The sequence below is a fragment of the Mirounga leonina genome, unplaced genomic scaffold (assembly GCF_011800145.1).
Source record: "Mirounga leonina isolate KUSES-001 unplaced genomic scaffold, KU_Mleo_1.0 Mir_95, whole genome shotgun sequence".
NCBI lineage: Eukaryota > Metazoa > Chordata > Mammalia > Carnivora > Phocidae > Mirounga > Mirounga leonina.
In genome coordinates this window covers 745199-767226 of record NW_023270865.1, presented here as the reverse complement: position 1 = coordinate 767226, position 22028 = coordinate 745199, and the positions used below count along the sequence as shown (strand labels likewise).

General features: G+C 59.0%; 1 protein-coding gene across 3 annotated transcripts; it reads left to right on the top strand.

Annotated features, from left to right (window-relative positions):
• Positions 1 to 6: 6 nt before the first annotated feature.
• CLPTM1L (CLPTM1 like) lies at positions 7 to 15322 on the top strand. Of its 3 annotated transcripts, none has more exons than XM_034998733.1 (17): positions 7 to 215; positions 552 to 652; positions 1859 to 2048; positions 3390 to 3532; positions 4794 to 4872; positions 7001 to 7118; positions 7349 to 7443; positions 8268 to 8352; positions 9448 to 9551; positions 10483 to 10548; positions 11412 to 11462; positions 12109 to 12191; positions 12769 to 12803; positions 13421 to 13476; positions 13560 to 13604; positions 14288 to 14403; positions 14870 to 15322. In XM_034998733.1, the coding sequence occupies exons 1-17, from the start codon at positions 54 to 56 to the stop codon at positions 14952 to 14954; spliced, it is 1614 nt and encodes a 537-aa protein (XP_034854624.1). In that variant the 5' UTR covers positions 7 to 53; the 3' UTR covers positions 14955 to 15322. The 3 variants fall into 3 exon arrangements, with proteins under 3 accessions (XP_034854624.1, XP_034854623.1, XP_034854622.1); XM_034998732.1 differs by having other exon boundaries at positions 3387 to 3532; XM_034998731.1 differs by having other exon boundaries at positions 3384 to 3532.
• Positions 15323 to 22028: the final 6706 nt, after the last annotated feature.

Genomic DNA, 22028 nt, shown 5'->3' with positions numbered 1-22028 from the left:
GGCCGGGCGGGGCCGACGTGGGCGCCGCGCTCGGCCCGGGGGGCGGCGGCGCCATGTGGAGCGGCCGCAGCTCCTTCACCAGCCTGGTCGTGGGCGTGTTCGTGGTGTACGTGGTGCACACCTGCTGGGTCATGTACGGCATCGTCTACACCCGGCCGTGCGCCGGCGACGGCAACTGCATCCGGCCGTACCTGGCGCGGAGGCCCAAGCTGCAGGTGAGCGCGGGGTGCGGGCGCCTGCGCGACCCCGGGGGGGGCCCTTCGTGCCGAGCCCGGCCCCGCATCCTTCAGGTCGTGCCTGCGCGGGGGTTCCGGGAAGGCTGCAGGCGCTGCCCCTGCCCCTCGCCTCCCCTTCGGAGGCGCCCGGACCCTGCCCTGTTGCGGTCTGCGACCCGGCGCAGTAACTGCTGTCCCGGGGCCGTTTTGCTGCTGGGGCGGGGAACGAAATCTCCCCGTTTGTGGGCGGTCAGGTTTCCGCCGCGGGGTCGCAGCGGGACGCGGGTTTCCTGCCAGGGGCATCGCGCCCCTAACTCCCTGCGCGTCCTTTTCCAGCTCAGCGTGTACACCACCACGCGCTCCAACCTTGGTGCTGAAAACAACGTGGATCTGGTCCTGAACGTGGAAGACTTCGACGTGGAGTCAAAATTTGAGAGGTAGGATTGGGACAGCGGGCTGGTTACGTTGGGGCCGCGGAAAGGGAGCCTTGAGTGCTGAGGAGGTTACTGCAGCGACGGGCCGTCACAGCCTGCGCTGTGCACGGGGGAGGCTTTGTGCTCCGGTGTGAGCTGTGGGCACGCTTCCGCTTTGTGCGAAGCAGCAGAGGACGAGGCTGTCACTCAGGAAGTCGCTCACACCACAGTCACCAGCTGTGGGACGCGAGGCGGTGGCCAGAGAGAGTTTCCAAAGCAGGAGGTTTTGAGGTGGGGACGACCTGGAGGACAGAAGGCGTTCGTGATTCCCCACAGCGAGCAGCTCGTTTCGTCGCAGCCAACGAGCTCAGTTAGGTCGCCTGTATTGGAGAGAAATGAGGTGGAGGAGACGATTTTGTAGAAAATTATAGTTAAATATAACTATAGATGAAGTGGCGCAAATATTCAAACTTGTAGAGTGACTTTTAAAAATGGTATTTATTTTATGGTCCTAGTTTTTAAGATTTCAGTGAGTATAATTTAAAAAGCAACTCAGTCGGTTGGGCTCAGTCGGTTGGGCGACTGCCTTTGGCTCAGGCCATGATCCCGGAGCCCCGGGATCGAGTCCCACATCGGGCTCCCTGCTCGGCGGGGAGCCTGCTTCTCCCTCTGACCCTCCCCCCTCTCCTGCTCTATCTCATCCTCTCTCTCAGTAAATAAAAATCTTAAAAAAAAAAAAAAAAGCAACTTGCTTGTCAGGAGTCTGTTTTCCTCCCCTGAGGTGTCTGGGAGGCGTCAGACAGGAGTAACGGGAATGTGGGATGTGCTGGAAGGTCCGGCCTCTGGCCAGCCCGCCCCATTCGAGAGCTGTGGGAGGCAGTGCAGGGGGCAGGGGAAGCAGTGAGTCTGGGGTCGGCCTCTGCCTGGCCACTGTAGCCATGACCAGGGCCAGTTACTGACTTCTCTGAGCGCCGAGAGACAGAGGCAGGAACGGCAGGTGCATTCGGTGTTCAGCACAGCTGCCCACGTCCACAGAGACCGGTCTGTGAAAGCCAGCACTTGGGATTTCAGTAAGTCCTGGCAGGAGGGTGTCAGTTCTAGTACTTATAAGCTAAAATTAGTTTGAAGCAGCGTCACTTATGAAGATACTCGGGGGTAGTCTGGCCTGTGTGTTTACGGGAGGAACCTAACAGGCACATAGTTGGAAAACAGTCCTTTCTTTCGTTTTAGGACAGTTAATGTTTCTGTACCAAAGAAAACCAGAAACAACGGGACGTTGTATGCCTACATCTTTCTCCATCATGCTGGTATCCTGCCGTGGCATGATGGGAAGCAGGTGCACCTGGTGAGCCCTCTGACTACCTACATGGTCCCCAAACCGGAAGAGGTCAATCTGCTCACTGGAGAGTCTGCTACGCAGGTGAGTGCATGAGGTCACTGGCCCGATGAGGCCTGCACTCTCCCCTTGGAATTCACACACACGTTTTTGCACGTGCAGCTTGTGTCTGGAGCTGCAGTGACCACTGGAAAGTGAAGCAGTTTGATGTAATGGGCATACATATCTATCCTACAGCTGCACCAGTTCTCTTGGGTTTGCAGACAGATTTTATCCCAAGTTAGTTACATGCAATTTAAGTAGTCCAGTGATAGATTTCTTCTCAGGCCGTGAGCCCTCTCACGCTCCAGGGAGCATGTGTGCCCCCCAGCGGGGTGTGGGGGCGTCCCTTCCGCAAAGCTCAGCTGCAGGCTTCACTTGCAGCTGGGAGACTCACTGCACTGTGCATAGGGTAGGACGACTCTTCGGTATTTACCTTGTTCACAATCTTGAAAGAGGGACTTGTATGGGAAACATTTTTGTTTCCATAGAAAACTTCATGTACAAGGAAACTGGAAATCTCTTAGGTGGTTACTAATGAAGCTATGGATAAAGCAAAGGAACTGTGGTATTTGAGTCTACATAGGCTGAAAGGTGAGGTCATTTATAAACGAGAAATATGGTAGCTTTCCAGGAAGTATCTGTGAGCCCGCTGCATGCTGTGTCCCCTTGGAAAGACGCCTTCAGCTCCTTTTTTGGGGGACAGTATGGCTCTGCCTCTCAGGGCCTTCCTGGGGTGTCAGTGAGGTGGTGGATCTTAGAGGTGTGAAGGGGTCTCTGGAATGTACAAATGCCAAATAAACATTTGCTGTTAGTATTACTTGGGAAAGTGTTTTTAAATTAAGCTACTGTAGCTGAACCACATCTGTTTAGGTGGGAGGTACGTGAAATGATCCTGTAACATAGAATGTGTTAATTAGATCTGGAAGATTTTCCTGGCAGTCATAGCTTCTTGGCTGAATATAGCTCACTCCAGGACTGATGCCCAACCCTGACATCTGTCCTCCAGATGACTTGACAGACCTGGTCTGGGAGCTGAGTCGTTGCCAGCCACAGGGCTGTTAGTTCCAAGTGCCTACATCTCCTGCAAATGTCCCAGGACTCCCCCTTCTCAGAATCCCTGACAAGTGGGTCAGCCCAGGCTGAAGACCTGAAGCGGGAGTCAGTGTTGCAAAGTAGCAATCCTCTGGCTTGTATTGAGAGGAGGAAGAGAGGGGTGTCACTCTGGTGGAGCGGGCAGCTGTGGGTCCCCCCGTACTCTGCCAGGCGCTGCTTCGTGGTCTTGCTGTGTCAGTACGTGGTGGTGGTTCCCTAGACTGGGCCCGGGGACAGTGCCCCTCCCCCCAGCACCGGGCTTTTCCTGCTGAGTCACTCCTTTAGCAGCAGATAGAAGCAGAGAAGAAGCCACCAAGTGCCCTGGACGACCCTGTTTCTCACTGGAGACCAAGACTAACACTGAATGTGATGGTGGATGACTTCGTCTTCGACGGGGCCTCCTTGCCTGCCGATGTGCATCGGTACATGAAGATGTAAGTGCTCCTGGTCCCATCCGGGAGGAGGCAGAAATGGTGCTCCGCCGGGCGTGTTTACTTGCCCAGCCTCCAGCATAGCTCGTGCACTCCTTGAGCTGGCGTGGGGGGTGGGGGACGCCTGTGGGAGCAGATGGGCCACCGCTGCATCCCTGAGCCACCCCGTGATAAGAGGCCCAGAAGGGCCTGCAGGACTGACTGCCTGGAGCACCCCAACCTTGTCCCTCCGCTCTCGACATCTTGTGATTGAGATTGCCACCAGCGTGTGAGGCTGTGTCATGCTGACCTTTGTCTTGTCTGCGTACTGGTTACTTCCGTTAGGACTCCGTGTTTTGCTTTAACTCGACTTGCTTACGTTAACTTAAAAAGTGGTCTTTAGATCGTTACGTTAGCATCATGAGTTAACCGTAAATGTTAAAATTGGTTAATCAACTTAGACTGCTCTGCATTTCCATTCTTTGGGGAGTCCACTATTAGATTAAGATCTGATACCGATGGTCATGCAGTTCCTAGAAGTGGCTGTGATGAGATTTGTTTTCCTTCTTCACGTGTAAGGGAACTGTGGTATCATCACAAGTGTTTTTTTTCTTTAAAATTTAAATTTCAGGGGTGCCTGGGTGGCTCAGACGGTTAAGCATCTGCCTTCGGCTCAGGTCATGATCCCAGGGTCCTGGGATCGAGTCCCGCATCGAGCTCCCTGCTCAGTGGGAAGCCTGCTTCTCCCTCTGCCGCTCCCCCTGCTTGTGTTCCCTCTCTCTCTGTCTCTCTCTTTGTCAAATACATTTAAAAAAAAAAAAAAAAACTTAAAAAAAAATAAATAAAATTTAAATTTCATTCTTGAGTATGCAAAATAGTCACATAATTAGACGCTTAAAAGGTACAGAAGAGTCATGAAAAGCCCCCCTGGCCCCTGCCTCCCCCAAGGTACAAACAGCAGGTGGGTTTTTATTTCCATTTTGACTCTGCATCCCTGGACCATCCATGTCCAGGCATAGATGGGCTCATCACTCTCTGATGGCCTGGATGATATTCCATACCGTGGCCACTGGGGTTTCCCTCCCATGACTGTGACTTCAGGGAAGGGCGGCTGGTTAGACCCCTCTGCTTCCGTGGGGAAGGTGTGTCCTGGGATTGTGTGACCAGAGGCACGTGGAGCGCTGGGCGGGATTCCTCTGAGGTACATCCAGTGTCTCCGCTATGTCTGGTTTGTGTAATGGTGAAAGCATTCACGGTGACTTTGAAAACTGCTTGGCTCCCCCAGGATCCAGCTAGGGAAGACTGTGCACTACCTCCCCATCCTGTTCATTGACCAGCTCAGCAATCGGGTAAAGGACCTCATGGTAAGCATTCCTCCCTCTGGACTGCCGCGGCGCTGCAAGGACTTACCCGCGTGCTTCTGACTTGGCAGCGGGGTGCTCTGGGTTTGCCTCTGACTCCTTCCCCGAGCCCCTGTGCCCTCCGTTGGTGAAAGGATCTGGGAAGGTTCTGTATGGCTGGTACACAGAGCCCGTGGGAGAGCCAAGTGTGGTTCAGAACAACTCATGAACGTTCCGTTGAACCCTAGTTGTTTGGCTCAAAGGTGCAGAATGGCTCAGGGTGGGTCCTGAGCAAAATGTTCCCTTTAGGGCTGGCCCCACGTGGTGTCACTGTCCCCTTGGAGCCTATAGGCCTCCCCTCAGGGCCAGGGCTGAGCGTGGAAGCAGAAGGGAACTCACACCCTGCCCTCCAGGGTGGATCAGAGGATCCGTGAAACACAGCTGACTTTGGGGCAATAATGACAACATGATGGTTACCGGGGAGGGTCACTTATCTTGCAGCAGGCACCGTGCCAAGCCCTGCTCCCGGGCCTGTGGAGGTATGTCTCCACGGTCTGTGTCATGGGGGTTATTGAGGGTCACGGGTGACGTCTCTGGCCTCACTGGGCACAGCTGGACTGACCGCCCTGCACTGTGGCTCCTGGACACGTCCACGGCATTTGTGGACATTTACCAAGCGGGGGGCCGTGCTCCTCATCGGCACAGAGAGCTCGGGTGCTTGTGGGGTGCACGGCAGTGAGCGGGAAAAGAGGCGCCTGACACGCGGCTCCGCCTGCCCCAGCTCGGCCACCTCCTGCTGCCAAGGAGCTCGGAAGTGACGTCACTGCACTGTTGACCCTAACACGCGGGGCGCCGCGCTTCCCTTGGGCGGCTGACCGCGTGTGCGGGGCCCCTGGGCCAGAGCGGCAGTCACTAGCCCCCCGGCGTCTCCTGGAGTATGCTGCGGCGCTCTGTGCAGACCTGTGCCACGCCAGCTCCGCCGAAGCGCACGGGCAGTGCTCCGTGGCCCCAGAGCTGCCGTGGTCCCTGCTGCTGAGGACCTGGTGCTGCTCTGACAGGTGTGAGGGCAGCGGCGGGGAGAGGCTGCGGGGCAACGTCTGCAGGGCACCTGCGCTGTCCCCATTGTCCTGTGGGCTTGGGAGCCTCGTGTGACGTGGTGCTGCCCCTCAGACACGAAAAGACGCACACACTGCTGCTTGCGTCATCTTCTCGTGACGTTAATGCTTCGTTTCAGAGCTGTTTTCTGGCAAGAGCGCCATCTTTGGGGAATAGCCCGCTCGCTGGGGCTTGGACAGCGGCACCTCTGAGGGTGGGCCTGGCCTGCGCCCACCTGCTCTCATGCCAGTGTCCCGGGGCCTGGTGTCTGGTCAGTCCTGGCACACTCTGGTTGCTGGGCTGCTGACGTACGTGCTCACCGCCAACGGTTTGCCGAGCGAGCGAGGGTCGGTGGAATCGGCCCCGTGTTCATGTGATGTGCTGGCACGTGGCGCTCACAGACTCACCGGGCCCCCAGAGGGGTGGGGAGTCAGTGCCCTGTGTGCCGGGGGCCTCCCCCCACGGCACTGCAGCCCGGGAACCTCCAGACCCTGGGACCGCACTCTGCTGCCAGGCGCGGCCTCGCCCACTCCCAGCAGCTCCTGGCACTTGCACACACCTAGCTCAAGTGTCCCATCTTCCGGAGGCTTTCTCTTGTCCCCGGGTGGGCAGGCCTGCCCAGCCCTGCACCCCACACTTCAGTCTCTCTGGAGAGGTGTGGAGGCTCCGCCAGGCCCACGCTCAGCCCATCTGCAAGAGCAGGTCCCTGGCGCATCTTGATGCCACTCATGTCGAGGTGGCGGGGCAGAGGGACAAGCAGGCGTGGCTTCTGAGGCACACACAGGGTTTGGGTGGCTGAGAGGACAAGGCTCGTCACTCAGAGAAGCTTTGAGCACTTCATGAGGAGGCCCCCAGGAGGAGGGAGGCCAGAGGGGAGGCAGGAACCACCGGGCCAGGGAGCAGACTGTCACTCCGTGGGGCCCGGGTGTGAAGCGCGAGCCTCCGCTTGTGCAGAACAGGATGCGCCGTGGCGTGTGTGCCGTGGCCGCGTGCGTGGCCAGGTGGGCGGGCTCCGGTCCTCGGAAGGACGCGTTCTCACTGCCCTTCTCCCTGCCAGGTCATAAACCGCTCCACCACCGAGCTGCCCCTCACCGTGTCCTACGACAAGATCTCGCTGGGGAGGCTGCGCTTCTGGATCCACATGCAGGACGCTGTATACTCCCTGCAGCAGTTCGGTGAGGGCAGCAGTGGACCGGGACTGGGGGACGGGCATGACCTTCTGTTCCCAGTTCTCGAAGTGGCCCCTGCCCCTCCTGGTGTGCTGCTTTAACCAAGTTCCCGTCAGAGTGCCGGGCTTTGGCTGTGCATGCCGGGCACCGAGCTTGTCCGCTGTGCAGCGATGGGTGCTGCTGACCTCGCTCGCTGACCTCGCTTACCCTGCATTGTGGTTCCTCTTCCCTCTCAGGATTTTCAGAGAAAGACGCCGATGAAGTCAAAGGCATTTTTGTTGACACCAACTTGTATTTCTTAGCGTTGACCTTCTTTGTCGCAGCATTTCACGTGAGTGGTCGCTGGGCTGGTGGCTCTGCGGGCACCCTCCGTCCTCAGCCGGGGGTCTGCACGGCCTGGCGGACCTGAGGCTTTGAGGTTGTCCTGCCCCAGTTGTCCTTTCTCCCAGTTCAGGAGAGGGGGTCTGGACCTGGGTCCCTGACCCCCTGAAGGACTTGGGGTTTTATCTGCTGGTCTGGGAGGCTGTTTTGGAAAGAAATCCAAAATCTGTGAGGTTCATGGAGGACTTTATAATACAAGTATTTCTCTGTGTAATTCCAGCACGGTGATTTTAATACTAGAAAACCAGTTCTTGCATAGCATTCGTTTTTGCACAAAGAGTCTCACACCTGGGGAGGAAAGCTGACCCCCACGCAGCCGCGGTGCTGGATTTGAGGTCAGGCTGGGAAGGGGCAGACAAGGTAGGCTGCAGGGCAGGCGTGGGAGCCCTACTGCAGCCCATTCTGACTGCCCAGCTGCAGCTTTGCAGAACTGAGCCATGGAACAGTGGTTTTTATCAGAAGGTCCGCATCTGCGAGTGAGCCCGTGTGCTTCTGAGGCAGACACTGCGCACCCTTGTGCTCCGGCTGAGAGCCGGCGGGACCTGGTGAGGGCAGTATGTGGACGTCCCTGCGGGCATGCGGCCCACGATTGCTGTCAGACGCCCTGCAGTTCTGGCATGGTGGATGGGACACGAGGCCGTGGGCTTCTGTGGTGCCTGGCGACGTCTAGCTGTGTCCTTGGGACCCGGGTCCAGTGCACACCTGCCGTCACTCGGTGAGGAGCAGCTGTCGGAACCACGCGAGGTGCAAATTGCTGTGCTCTTTTCTTTGCAGCTTTTGTTTGATTTCTTGGCGTTTAAAAACGACATCAGTTTCTGGAAAAAGAAGAAGAGCATGATTGGAATGTCCACTAAAGCAGGTAGATGCTCTCAGGAGTTCTGGGTATTCCCAGGGCATACACTACGGTTGATAGGTGTTTAAGGTTCATTTTGGAACTTGAAGCCTAGGGTCATCTCTGACAGCTGCCGGCTGGGGAGCCTGCTCGTATGGGAGGGGCACCTCTGGATCTTGCGTGCTAACAAGTGGGGGCGGGGCTGTCTCTAGATCCCAGAGAATGTCGGGTAGGCCTGTGACCTCAGAGGACAGAAGGCGATGGAGGCTGCATGCCAGGGCCCGCCCTGGCGTTGACAGACACTGGATCTTGGTGCATGTTGGTGCATCTCAGTCAAAGGGGGCAGTTCTTTTTCTCCCACAGCAATGACATGCCCAGGGGTGGTGTAGGCCACTAGGGTGGCCCCCACATCGTCAGTGTCTCAGATTCTTGTGTTCTCTGGTGTCCTCAGAGTGGATGAGGGTCCCCACTGAGTCCTCCTGCCCCCTCCTCTGGCCCTTCCCGGGGAGCGGAGGGCGGGCAGGAGATGCTGTGGGTCCCCAGGGCCATGCCCACGGAGGCCGCCGGTGTCCCACCCTCCGCTGGCGCCTGACAGATGGCTCTGCTCCTTCGGTGGGAAGCACTGAGAAAGCAGCAGGGCCGCGTCAGTGAGCTGCCCTGTCTCATAAAGTAGGGTCTTAAAAGGAGAAAGTACAGCTCTCGAGAGAGACTGGTTTATTGCGGAATTGGTGTAGAAATAGGAACGGGTGATGGGAGTCCCAGGAAGCGAGTCCTAATCCCTGCCCAGAACCCGTCTCGGGGTGCTCTCGGCACGTTAGTGTGTTTGCCAGTGCACGCGTGCGCGTTTCTGTACCCGAGGGGACCTCGCGTTCCACCTGCAGGGCGTTTGCACAGCCACCCGCCCCGCTCCGGGTTGGTGGACGGAGGGGGTGAATTACACGAGGCCTCGTGTCTGCGCGTGGGGGTTGCACGCGGGTGTGCGGCGTCTGGGGGATGAGGGCGCGTGTGCGGGGGCCGACAGGTGGGGCTGGGGTGCGTGGGGGGCCGTGAGGACCGGGCGGGGGTGTGCGTGGGGCGGGGCCAGCCCCCCCGCACAGCGCCCTGCCGCCCCCCCGCCCCCAGTGCTCTGGCGCTGCTTCAGCACAGTGGTCGTCTTCCTGTTCCTGCTGGACGAGCAGACGAGCCTGCTGGTGCTGGTCCCTGCGGGCGTCGGCGCCGCCATCGAGGTGAGTTGCGCGGCAGCCCTTGGCCCTGCGCTCAGCACCGCCGCGTCTGACATGGGGAGGGGCGGGGCGGGCCGCTGAGGCTACAGAGCGCATCCGCCTGTCACAGTCGCCCGCAGGATGTATTTAACCCGCTGGATGCAGAGCCTCCCGGCTTGGGCTGCGCTCACTGCTGCAGGGAGCCCCGTGGGGGACGTGGCGTCCAGGAGCGTGGCGCCCTGTGGCAGCCCTGGCTGTGTGGGGCTCAGGAGAGGGATCCTTTGGGGTGGGCAGCTTGGGGCCAGGCCATGAGGACGGCGGTGGGGCTGGGACACAGGGTCAGCAGAGGGGGGGGTGGGCCAGGACGTCCTCCTCTGGCCTCCAGTGCTGCCCTGTCCCAGCCTCAGCCACAGCTGTAGTCCTGTGCCCCTGCCCATGGGTGCTGGCCCACACGGTGGTCAGGTTGGAGACGGCGCTTGGTCTGCCCGTGAGGGAGCGTGGGCAGAGACCCTCCCGTAGCCACCTGTCCCCGTGTGGAAACCCAGCTCAAAAGTGGCTGTGCCGTGCTGGTCCCACCTCAGCGAGGTGGTGAGAAGGGTTGGGTCCCCCGGAGACTGGAAATGGCAGGACTCGGGGCAGAGGCTTGGGGCCTCCCAGTGCTGACCAGGAGGAAGGTGCCGGTAAAGCAGGAAGCAGGCGGGGTGGACTGGGAAGGGGGCTTGGCCTGGAGGAGGACAGCCGGGCTGAGTGCCGGTTCCCTGGGTGCAGAGAAGAGGGGCGGTGTCCACGTGGGCAGACAGGCTCACTGGTCGGGCACGCAGGCCGTGAGGCGCGGTTGGGCTGGGCTGGAGGGGCTGAGCGGGCAGACGCTGTGGCCCATCCCCTTCCAGTGGTGAGTTCTGGGGACTCCTTGGTCCCAGAGCTTAAATGTCTGTGTCTCTTTTTTTGCCGTCAGCTGTGGAAAGTGAAAAAAGCCTTGAAAATGACCATTCTTTGGAGAGGCCTGAGACCTGAGTTCCAGGTGGGGGTTTCTGTGTTGTGACCGCGCCCCTCCCCCTCGGCAGCCCACCTTCTCCCGCTGCACCCCGGTCCGCCCACGTGACTGTCCTAGAGCGTCTCCCATGTGTCTCCCAGCTGCGCTCTGGTTAGACGCCACACTCGGGCCAGTGATCCTTCGGCCGCGTGGCTGATCTCCCTCCGGCCCAGAGCAGGCCCCCAGCAGACGAGGAGGTGGGAGCACGCGGGTGGAGGCTGGGGCCGCCGCAGCTCTGCGGTTCCCTTGGTGGGGCCACCATCAGATTGCCGGCCGCAGCCAGTGCTGGACCCACATGGGCTTCCCATCGGGGACGGAGCGCGGGCTGCGCTGACGGCCCGACGGGGGCTGGGGGTTGGTGTCAGTTTGAGGTTTGTAGTTGGGCGCTCTGCTTTTGCTGCCGTGCTGGACCCGTTCCAGGAGAACCTCGGGGCTCACAGCACCCCGGCTTTCCAGGTTCTCAACCGTCGAGGACGGGAAACTAGGCAGCAGGACACAGTTTGTCCTGTTCTGTAGCTCCTCAGTGACTCCACCGTCACTGATCTGAGAGCCACGCGGGGCGCGCAGGGGAAGCGCCGTCGCTCTAGGAGCTGACCGCATAGAGGTTAGGAGAGGCACCCGGCCAGGGGATGTGCTCGCGGGTGTGCTTCTGCCGCACGCGGGACTCGCTCTGGCCCGTGGGGACCTCTCTGGGTCCCTGGGTGGCTCTGAGGGGGCAGGGAGCGACTTGACTGGAGACTGGAGCCCCGGGGTCGGCACCCGGGGTGCGCCTCACGCAGCTGCGGCCGGCTGTCCCTCTGCGGCTCGGGCCGGAGTCAGATGACTGACGGCTCTGTTGGATTTTGTGACAGTTCGGCACCTACAGCAAGTCCGAGAGGAAGACGGAGGAGTACGACGCTCAGGTAGGCAGCAGGGGGTGGCTGGGGGCGCGCTGGCACCCGAGGGCAACGCACCTGCCGCTTCAGCTTCCTGACTTGGGGAAGGAGGCTCTCGGGCTTCTCCACGTCCCGGGCCTTGCAGGGGACCTGTGCCAAGCTGTCCTGGGTGGTCCGTGTGGGTGCTGGGGCGGCACGTTCTGTCGTGAGACTGGTGACCCCTGTGGGGGGCGCGCCGTGCCCTGAGGCTGGCGGCGCTGTCGCAGGCACAGCCGAAGCTGTCACCTGGCTGGGACGTGCCTCCTGCGCGGGCACCGTGCCACGCTCTGCTTCGCTGGTGCCTGTTTGGGCCCAGGCAGCATGGGCGTCACAGAAAAGTTCCAGGGAGCGCAGCGGCGGGCCATAGGCCCTGCGGACGCCCCGCCTGCGCGGCTCCGGGCCGGTTTCTGCACCATTGTCCCCGGCGGGCCCTTCATTGGTCTGCCGTAGGCCGGTGGGCTGAAAGCGTCCGCATCTCGTCCAACCTCGCTCCTGGTGCTGTGCGTCCTCTGGGCGCCCGCCGTCCCAGCACGGTGCACGCCCACTTCCCTGGAGTCGTGGCTCGTTTGCCCTTTTTGCTTGTCTTCCCCTATTGCACATGGGTTCCTCACGGGGGCTGCCTGTTCCCTGGCAGGCCATGAAGTACCTGTCCTACCTGCTCTACCCTCTATGCATCGGGGGCGCCATCTACTCCCTGCTGAACATCAAGTATAAGAGGTAGGGTGCTGCCCAGCCCCACTACTGCTCATCCGCCTGGGGACACCCCTCAGCCTCTGTCCCGGGCCACCACTGTGCCTCGTGCCCCTGCAGCGTGGATGGGGAGGGGGCCTCACCTGGCAGCACCTCAGGACCAAGGACACAGCCTGCAGTGAGGGCGCCGAGGCCGTCCTGCAGTGCCCCACCCCCCGCAGGCCTTCTCCCAAAGCAGCAGGTACAGGGCCACAGGCGTCCACGGCCCTGGGGTCTGGGACGAGGGCGGATGTGTCTGGACGAGGGGAAGCTGGCTAAGGCAGCATGGCCCCTGAGTGCGGACATGACCCTGAGAGCTGGACCCCGGTGCGGTCTTCATGCTGCCGGCCGCTCTGACGGAGAACCCTGCCAGGGCAGGTCTCGCCGCCACCTGGTGCTTGCGTCCTGGGGGGAGGACTATCTGCGCAGGTCCCCCGACCGGCACCTGCTAGTGCCCAAGTGTTTGTGACGTGGTTTCCACGACCGTGCTGCTAGCCAGCGCAACAGGCACAGAAGGACGGGGGACGCGGGACTTGGTGCGCTGACGCTGGTCTTTCCCTTCCAGCTGGTATTCTTGGCTCATCAACAGCTTCGTCAACGGTGAGTCGTGGGCTTCGGTCCCACCAACGGCATTTCCACAGCTTCCTCGTGGCTCCAGCACGGGGCCCCATTGGTTTGAGGTTGTGCGGGCGGGGCCTTTGCTGCAGCCCGTGCTCCGTTTGGGGGCCCCCAGATGCCTGGTTTGTCTGCAGGAACCCCACTCAGGCTGCCCCAGCCACAGAGTCCTGAGCTGTGTGTTCTCTCCTCACGAAAACAGCTCAGGGCGGCAGGAAACAACACTGTCTAAAACACTTCCTGAGGGCAGACCCAAGCAGCAGGCCCCCGAGCGCAGTGCACCGCCAGGCCCGTGAGCCCTGTGCACGGTTCGGGTCCACATTCTGGCAGGGGTGGGTGGGTCGTCTGGCCGCTAGGCTGGCCCTGACCGGCCTGGGCTCTCTGTGCAGAGCCCCGTGACAGGCTCCCGCCCGCTGCTCCCACCAGGTGTGATTCCCAGGGGCTGCCGCAGTGTGTGGGCAGGGCCTGAAGCAGGCTGCAGGGGGTGGCGGGAGGGGGCAGCCAGCAGACTGCCCGTAGGTGGGGACGGACGCTGGGCCGCGGGGCATCAGCTCTCCTGCTCAGACACCGCGGCTGTCCCAGCCTGCTCTCTGTCTCCCCAGGGGTGTATGCATTCGGCTTCCTCTTCATGCTGCCCCAGCTCTTTGTGAACTACAAGGTGAGACCGCGGCCCGTCCACGCACTCACCCGTGGTTTCTGTGTGGCCGGCCGCTGATCTGCTGCATCTTTCCTGTCCCCCAGATGAAGTCGGTGGCGCACCTGCCCTGGAAGGCCTTTACCTACAAGGTCAGTGCCCGGCCTGGCGCCTCCTCAGGGCTCACACGCCCATCGGGTGGCACTTCGTGGGGGCGGGGGGGCGTGTCCTTTGAGCCGCATGTGCCATGGTGGTGACTTAAGGACAGTGAACTGTCCTACCGGCTGAAGACGTTTTCTTGAATTAAAAGCCACGTTCCTCTTGGTGACACGCATCAGAGCGCAGACCACCACCTGCCCCCAGGGCCCGTGTCCACAGATGCCGTCCGGCTGCCGTGAGGGTGGTCCCCGCGTGGCGCGTCCCACACGGGTGGAGCTTGGGACCGTGGGGCCTCCGTGCTTGTTGAGCAGCCTGGACCAGGCCTCAGTAGCGCTGCGGTTTTCAGGGGAGATGGGCATGTGCTGTGCTGTTCCGTTTTCTGAGAAGCGGGGACGCCGCCGCGTCCTTGGCCCGTATTTTCAGGGCAGCCCCTGCTGGTCTTCGCAGTCTGTGGAGACCCGGGGCGTGCGCTGCAAGGTGGGCTCCCAGGCATCCAGTGTGCTCCTGTACTTGTTCTCTGCCCTTCTGGTGTCGCTGGGACACTTGCGGTCACACATCATGTCTGCTGAGCGGCGATCTGCCAGCGACGAGGGGGAGCGGGGCCCATGCGCAGGGCGGGTGTCTTCGGGAGAGCCCGACGGCCCGTGCTCCTACCTTCCCCTGTCCCGCCTGGCAGGCCTTCAACACCTTCATCGATGACGTCTTTGCCTTCATCATCACCATGCCCACCTCCCACCGGCTGGCGTGCTTCAGGGACGACGTGGTGTTCCTGGTGTACCTTTACCAGCGATGGTGAGTGTGGCGGACGCCTGTGCTGCTCATCCCACGGGGAGGGAGGTGGTGTGCCTGCGGGAGAGAGCATCCTTCTCTCCCAGTTGAGATGAGTTGGTCTGTGCGCCGCTGTGTGGGGCCGGCCAGCCCGCATCTCCCCGCAGTGTGACGCCATTCCTCACCGGCAGGGTCTGGCTGAGCCGGAAGGAGTCCCCGCCCCAGGGCTGTGGGCCTGGCAGGGCAGGGCCAGGTCTCCTGGGGGCGGTGCCCCCACCCGCCTCTGCTTCTGCTCAGCTGCCCTGGGCCTCTGCTCCACCTCGAGCACAGAGCTCCGTCCTGATCATAAAAACACACACACAACAACAGGCGGGCACGAGAGGATCCCTGAATCCCTGCCCCGCGGCAGCGTGTGGTCACTGGGTCCTCACTGCCAGGAGCCGAGCCCCTTCCCAGATGGCAGAGCCCGAGGGTGCTCCTGTCCTTGCAGGCTTTATCCCGTGGATAAGAGCAGGGTGAACGAGTTCGGGGAGTCCTACGAGGAGAAGCCCCCGCGGAAGGCCCACGCAGAGTGAGTCGCCGCCCAGGCCACGTGGGGTCGGCCGCTGCGCAGCAGAGCTGGGTTGTTGGCTGAGTATTTGGGCTGCTTCTGGTCGAGATCCCTGGACGTTACCTCGTCTGCATTGCCAAAACCTGAACGTTTCCCGTCACCTCCCGAGTCCCTTTGTGCTGTGGTTGAGAAGGGCCCCAGCGGGCAGATAGCCGCCCACACACCAGGCGTTGACCGTGGGCAGGGCGCACTGTGAGCACTCCAGCAGCTCTTTAAATCCATTCCTTAGAGACTGGGATCAAATGGCTTTTTTCCTTTTTGTTTAAAATTTGACTATTTTAAAAGCTTAACGTACGTATGTTTCTATTTTAAAATAAATTTCTCTGGCTGTAATGTTTTCTTGGTCTGGTATGACGTGGAAGGTGTGTTAGCGGCTTCACTTTTCCTGTTTTGGGAAATGCATGCGTGATGCGGGTTCGTTCGTGTGCTTACTGAAGCAGCAAATTTAAAGGCCGCCTCCTAAGCTCTCAAATCACAAGCCTTCCTAAATATCTGGTATTGAGTTTGTCACATGGCCACCACTGGTCCGACAGATGGTGTTTTTCCAGAAATGCCCCAGGTCAGGGCCGAGATGAGTGGAGTGGCGGGACCGGGCGGGAGGCAAGGGCAGGCGCTTGTTCCACGCGGTTACACTCGACCCTCCGCTCTCACGGTGTGCAAACATGCAGGTACCATCAAGGTTTGGGGCTCGTCCCCAGCATCTGCCGTGGAGCTGGCTCTGAATTCCGACTTTCACCGCGGACTCGGGCCCCACGGTGTCCACGTTGGCCGTGCTGGGCTCCCCCCAGGGTGGAAGGTGGGGCCGATCGCTCTCTGCAGGAGGCCCAGGCTCAGGGAGCACATGCTCCTCCCACCTGTCCCCACTCACACAGGCCACACACGCTGTCACTGTGGTCCATTCACGGCGGAAACCACACGTGTGTGCCTCTCAGCCCGCAGCTTCCGGCCCGGGTGTGTGAGCCACACAGGGTGAGCTGAAGGGGAAAGACTGGTTCAGGTGACCCTCCTTCGGTTCCAGCATGCGGATGCGTCAAGAGCCCCGAAGGGTGCTGCCCTGTGGACTACCCGCCCGCTGGACCCACAGAACGTTCGCAGGGTGCGGGCACCTCTGCTCAGCTCGGCCTGGGGGCCACAGGCTGCGGGCGCCGGCTGCACTCTGAGTGAGGACGTCGGGGCGTCCAGCATGTGCGGCGCCCAGGGTGGGCCCAGGAGGGTGAGCAGCGGGGGCCCTGCAGGTCCCAGGACAGCACCACGGAGCGGCTTACGACACAAACACATCTCGTCCTCCTCTGGTCTCCAGCTTCCGTGTGGGCGGGCAGGTCCCTCAGAGGCTCCGGGCCAGAGCCCTGGCCTCTCCCGGCCTCCGGAGGGGCGGCATCCTTGGCCCGGGGCCCCTGCCTGCACAACCGCCTCTCCCGCCTCTCCCATCCGCCCTCACTCTGCACTCTGGCCTCCTGCTCCTCTCAGGAGGGCCCCTGGGGGGGTCAGGTCTGGCCACAGGACGATCCAGGGTCGTGCCCCCATCTCGAGACCTTCCTGCCGTCACAGCTGCCTGTCCCGGGGCCTGGAGTTCCACCCGTGCCTCCCGGCTCCCCAGTCTGCCCATTCACCTTTCTGTGCCCTACCGTCCAGAGGGGCTTCTGTGCCAGTGTAGACACAGCCCGAGCCCTGCGAGGGGAGCACCCCGGTGAGCTTTCACACAGCCCTGTGAGCGTGGGGCAGGCAGCTCCCAATGACTCGGGTGCCTGCATCCCTCCTGGCTGGTTGTCTGCAGAGACCACGTGGTGACCTTCATGCACATCGGCCCCCAGCCCGTTCCTCCCCCACCCGGAGCCCACACCGGACCCTCGGGATCTGGCTTCTTTGGCTCAGAATTCTCTCCCGGCTTGTGGCCCTCACTCGTACCCCTGGGCAGCATCCACTGCATGAAGAAGCCACACTTCAGTGACTGGGCAGACGTCAGGCTTTCGTCCAGCTTGGTGTGAGAAGTAGAGTCACCCAGAGTGCATGTGTGTGTCTGCAGGGGACGTCAGCGGTCAGTTCTCTGGGGCCACACCCGGGTGGAGTGCATGCACGCTTGGCATCAGGGGAGCTGACGCCCCCATGCCCGTTCCAGCGCCCCCCCACCCCCCTGGCCATGTCACACCCGCGCCCCCCAGACCCCCCCCACATCATGCGCCCCCCCCCCAGGGCCTTCCCGGGTCACGCTGCCCCATGCTTGTGTTGCTGTCTGGTGGGCATGCAGGGGGACCTTCCTGAAGCCTGGATTTGCCTGACAACTAATGGTGCTGAATATCTTTTCGTATTCTTTCTAACCATTTTGACATCCTTTTCGGATAAAGGGCCTATTTTTTTCTATCTCCCCCGTATTCCTACGTTTCTAGTAGCATTTGTGCTGGGCTTGCTGGCTGAGGCGACTCAGCCACGTAAGGTGGGAGGAGCGCACGCCCCGTTTTCTGCTCTTGGGAACGTTCCTGATGCGGCCTGTGGCTTCCTCGCTGGGGTTTTGCTTCTGCTGCTGCTGGAATTTCTGTAGCTTTCGTGGGGACACTACTTGAGGTTTCGTTGTTTCGCTTAAAGAATTTGTCCATTTGGCACAGTTGCTCATAATCTCCTTTTGTTCCTACAGCCTCTGGGGCCGCGTCCGCCGGTTGTGTCCCCGCAACAAAGCACCACAGACGGGGCGGTGAGCGGCCGACGGAGTCCCGGGGCGGTGAGCAGGCGAGCCCCCAGAGCCTGCTGGGGGAAGCGGGGGCTGGCAGGGCACCTTCTAGGAAGCAGCATTGTTCCGTCCCCCGTCCCAGGGGCGGGAGGCCCCAGGTGAAGGTGCTGCCGGGCCCGCTGCTCCCAAGGCTGAGAGATGGCCACTGTCACCCCACGCCACGTTCCCCCTGAGTGTGCGTCTCCAAACCTCCCCTTTTGATAAGGATGCAGTCGTGCTGGATCCGGACCCACCATAAAGACCTCAACTGGGCTCGAGCCTCTGCAGAGACCCTGTTTCCAAACAAGGTCACACTCGCAGGCCCTGGAGGTCGGGACGCCATCACCTGAGTTTTGGGGGGAGATGCTTTTAGTCCCTAACAATTCCTTACATACTTTTTTGTAATTCCTTTTCTTTTTAATCGATCTGCTTTTGTCAGTTTTATCATTATTGGTCTTTTCAGGAAAAGTTTAGCTTTGCTCCTTCTTTACATTTTGTTTTCTCCTTCACTGATTTCTGCTCAGGTCTTTTATTCCTTATTTCTTTTTACACATGTTGGATCTATTTTGATATCCTCTTTCCTACTTTTGGAGATGGTTAATTGGCTCATTAACTTTCAGCCTCTCTTTTTTTTCAAACAAGACTTTGAAGTTGTGTTTTAGGAGCTTCTACTTCCAGACGAGGAGAAACAGCAGGGGCAGGGTTCACTCTCCGGTCCAAAATGATGACAGCTGGACTAAATATGTGAAATGACCATCGTGAAGACCCTGAGCATCAGACACGGAGAGAGGAGTGCACCAGGCTGGGGGTAAAACTAAATCACAGACTAAGCACTGCTTTGGTCCCACCAACAAAGCTTAAAGACAAGATCCAAAAGGATTAAGTTGTTTCCAAAGACTTCTGTTTCCCAGTAAGAAGCTAAAAGATACCCTTCACCCAAGAAGGTAAAATTCACAACGTCTGCCTCCAAATTACAGATCTACAGAGAAGCAAGAAAATGCAATCCACACCAAGAAACATCAGTCAACTGGAGCTGAACCCATTAGAAATGGGGACAAGAATATGAAAGCAGTTGTCAGACTGACTCCACGTCTGAGCAGCTACAGGGGAGGTTAAAGACGGGTGGGAGCACTGGAAGATTCCATCTTACACAAGAAGAGATTAATGAGTTTAAGACGGTAGCTGTGTGAATGAAAGAGAATGAGGAAAACAAGGAAACATCTGAGAGCCGCAGGGGACCCGGGGCTAGTGGGGTCGGGGGAGGTGGCGGGGCTGGGGAGGCCTTCGAAGAAATGTCTGATGACTTGTGAGATTTGATTAAAATAGATATGAAAGCACAGATTCAAGAAGCGTGCCAAAAACCAAGCGCAAGGAACAGGAAGAAAACTAAAAGGTATGGGAATCAAATTGCTGATTTGTAACGAAGAGAAAAATCTGTAAAGTAGCCAGAGAAAAAACATGCATGACATCCAAAGGAACAACAACAAAAAATGATACAGGAGACTTCTCCCAGGAAACGATTCAAGTTAAAAGGTATCTTTAAAATACTGAAAAGAAAAAAGGGAAGAAATCTAACTGAATCCTTTACAGGGAAAATATATTTCAAAATATCTTTTAAAATTAAGGATTTTTACAGACATACTAACCTTGACGAATCACAGCAGATCTGCTCTGTAAGAAGCATTAAGACAAGTCCTTCCAGCAGCAGATGGAAACCTGACCCACACGTGGGAACGAGAAGCACCAGAAACAGTAACTATGTGGGTGAATACAGGGACCTGTTTTCTTATTAAATTATCTTAAAAGACAACAGACCACTTAAAGCTGGAATAATGACGATGTTTTTCGGGGTCCCTGACACACGTCTGCAAGAACAGCACAAGTGTGGGGAGAGAAGCCGTGCAAGGCCGCTCCCGTAGGTTCTCACACTGGGGTGAGGACTGGTGTCACCCCAGGAGGCTGGAGACAAACACACACTGTATACCCCCTGCAGCAATCTCCAGAATAAACCACTGTTGCTCTTGAGCCAGGAAAGGAGATAAAACCGACATTAAGAAATATTCAACGTGGGCACCTGGGTGGCTCAGTCTGTTGGGCGACTGCCTTCGGCTCAGGTCATGATCCTGGAGTCCCGGGATCAAGTCCCACATCGGGCTCCCTGCTCAGCTGGGAGTCTGCTTCTCCCTCTCCCGCTCCCCCCTCTCGTGCTCACTCTCTCTCTCTCTCTCTCAAATAAATAAATAAAATCTTTGAAAAAAAAAAAATATTCAACGCAAAAGAAGGTGGAAAAACATGGGCAGAGGGACAGGACGGATGGGAGCGGCAGAAGGCCAGCAGCAATACAGGATTACAGCCGTCCCAGCAATGAGCACATTAAACGTAAATGGCGCAGACGCCCCAGCTAAAAGGCAGAGACCGCCAGGCTGAGCGCAAAAGCAAGGCCCAGCCGGATGCTGTGGAGAAGCAGCCCCTGGAGATAGCGCAGGACACGGAGGGCTCAAAAGAAAACCCTGGGAGAAGACTCGCCATGTGAACACTCAAAAAAAGAAAGCTGGACGGACAATATCAATATCAGGAAAGTAGATCTTAGGGAAAGGGTATTACCAGGAAATAGTCTTTTCATCCAAATAAAGGTAGACTAACCATGAAAAGGACATAATAATCCTGAACGTTTATGTGCTCAGTAACAGAGCTTCAAAATACGTAAAGCCAAAGTTGTTAGATGTGCAGGAAGACGTGGAACCCGTCTCTCAGTGACCGATGGGCCGATGGCAGTGGCAGATCCATGAGGACACGGAAGACTGAACGCCGTCCGCCCGGGAGACCCATGAGACGCCCCACTCAGCAGCAGAGCACTTACCCTTCTCAGCAGCAAAGAGCACGCTTACCAAGAGAGACACAAAACAGGCCCAAACGAATGTGAGTGGTTCCAGGCGGACACACTGTGTCTTCAGCCTCCGTGCGGCCAAGTGAGCGGCAGAAGCAGAAAGACCCTGGGAGAGCCTCCAGAACACAGGAGGGAGATAGAAAGTGTGGAACTGAACGAAGACACAGGTCGTGACACTGTGACAGTGAGATGGAAGTCTGGCTGAGGCCATGTGTGCCGGGCAGTCCTGGTGCTAAAACCTAGGAAAGAGGGGCCTCAGCGTCCTCAACCTCCAAGAAGCTAGGAGAGCAAATTAAACCCAAAGAAAGTAGAGAATACGATAAATACCAATGAAATAGAAAAGTAATTCAGAGAATTAACGAACCCAAACCTTGTTCTTCGAGAAGATGGGTCCAGTGAGGAGGAAACCCGTAGCCGGGCCAGGTAGGAGAAAGGGGACTGCGCACCACAGTACCCACCAAGGACACCGCATGTGCGGACAGAATAACCGCAGTCCGGGCAACTTTGTGCCAGTATGGTCAACAATCTGGACGGGTGTGCAAGCTGCCATTCACGCAGGAAGCACGGGTACCCCGGATAGCCCTCTATTTCTTGAAAACATTGAACCTGTAGTTTTAATCTTCCCACAAAGGAAGGACCATATGGCTTGGTGGGTGGATTGCACCTAACACTGCGGGAGGGAATAACAGTGACGCCACAGTCTTCCGGAAAATGCAGAGGACGGAGGGCCTCCGGTCTGGTCACGGGAGGCCGGCCTGCCTCAGCCCGGGGCCGCCAGCCCCCTCCCGGGCTGCCCTCCAGCACCAGCCTCGCGCCCTGGGGTCCCTCCTTCCCTCTCCCTCACAGACCTTCCCTCTTGAAGTCCACTCTGCAGGAATGCAGCTGCTGGCAAAATCCTTCAAGGCATGTCCGGATAAAAGTGTCCCAGTGCCCCTCATTCTTGAGGGACATGCGTTTCCCCAGGGGCCCAGCCCCCGACGGTCAGGGAGTCCTCGCTGGGCTGTGGCCAGGCCGCGCGGCTGGTCTCTCTGTCCCTCCTGCTCGGATGCTCTGTCGTCCTCCAATGATAGGGAAGCCGGCCGCTCTCTCCCCCACAGTGCCTCTCCCACACTCCCTCTGTCCCCCCTCGTGGGGTCGTGGTCTGTCCCTACCCCTCGACCTCCTCCGGTCTTCAGTCCCTGCTCCCTGGGCCGCAGTCTGGTGCTGCTTTCCTAAGTGTTTCTCCACATGGCTACCTTTCTCTCCTTTGGTACTTTATCCTCCTTATTTACTCTGTCACTACTCAGTGAGGCATGGGACTCCCTGCAGGCTGGCTGGTCCTGGGCTCATCCGTCCCTCCCGGGCTCACGCCGTCCCTCCATGCTGTCCCTCCTGGGCTCACACTGTCCCTCCCAGGTTCAAGCTGTCCCTCCACGCTGTCCCTCCCGGGCTCACGCCATCCCTCCATCCTG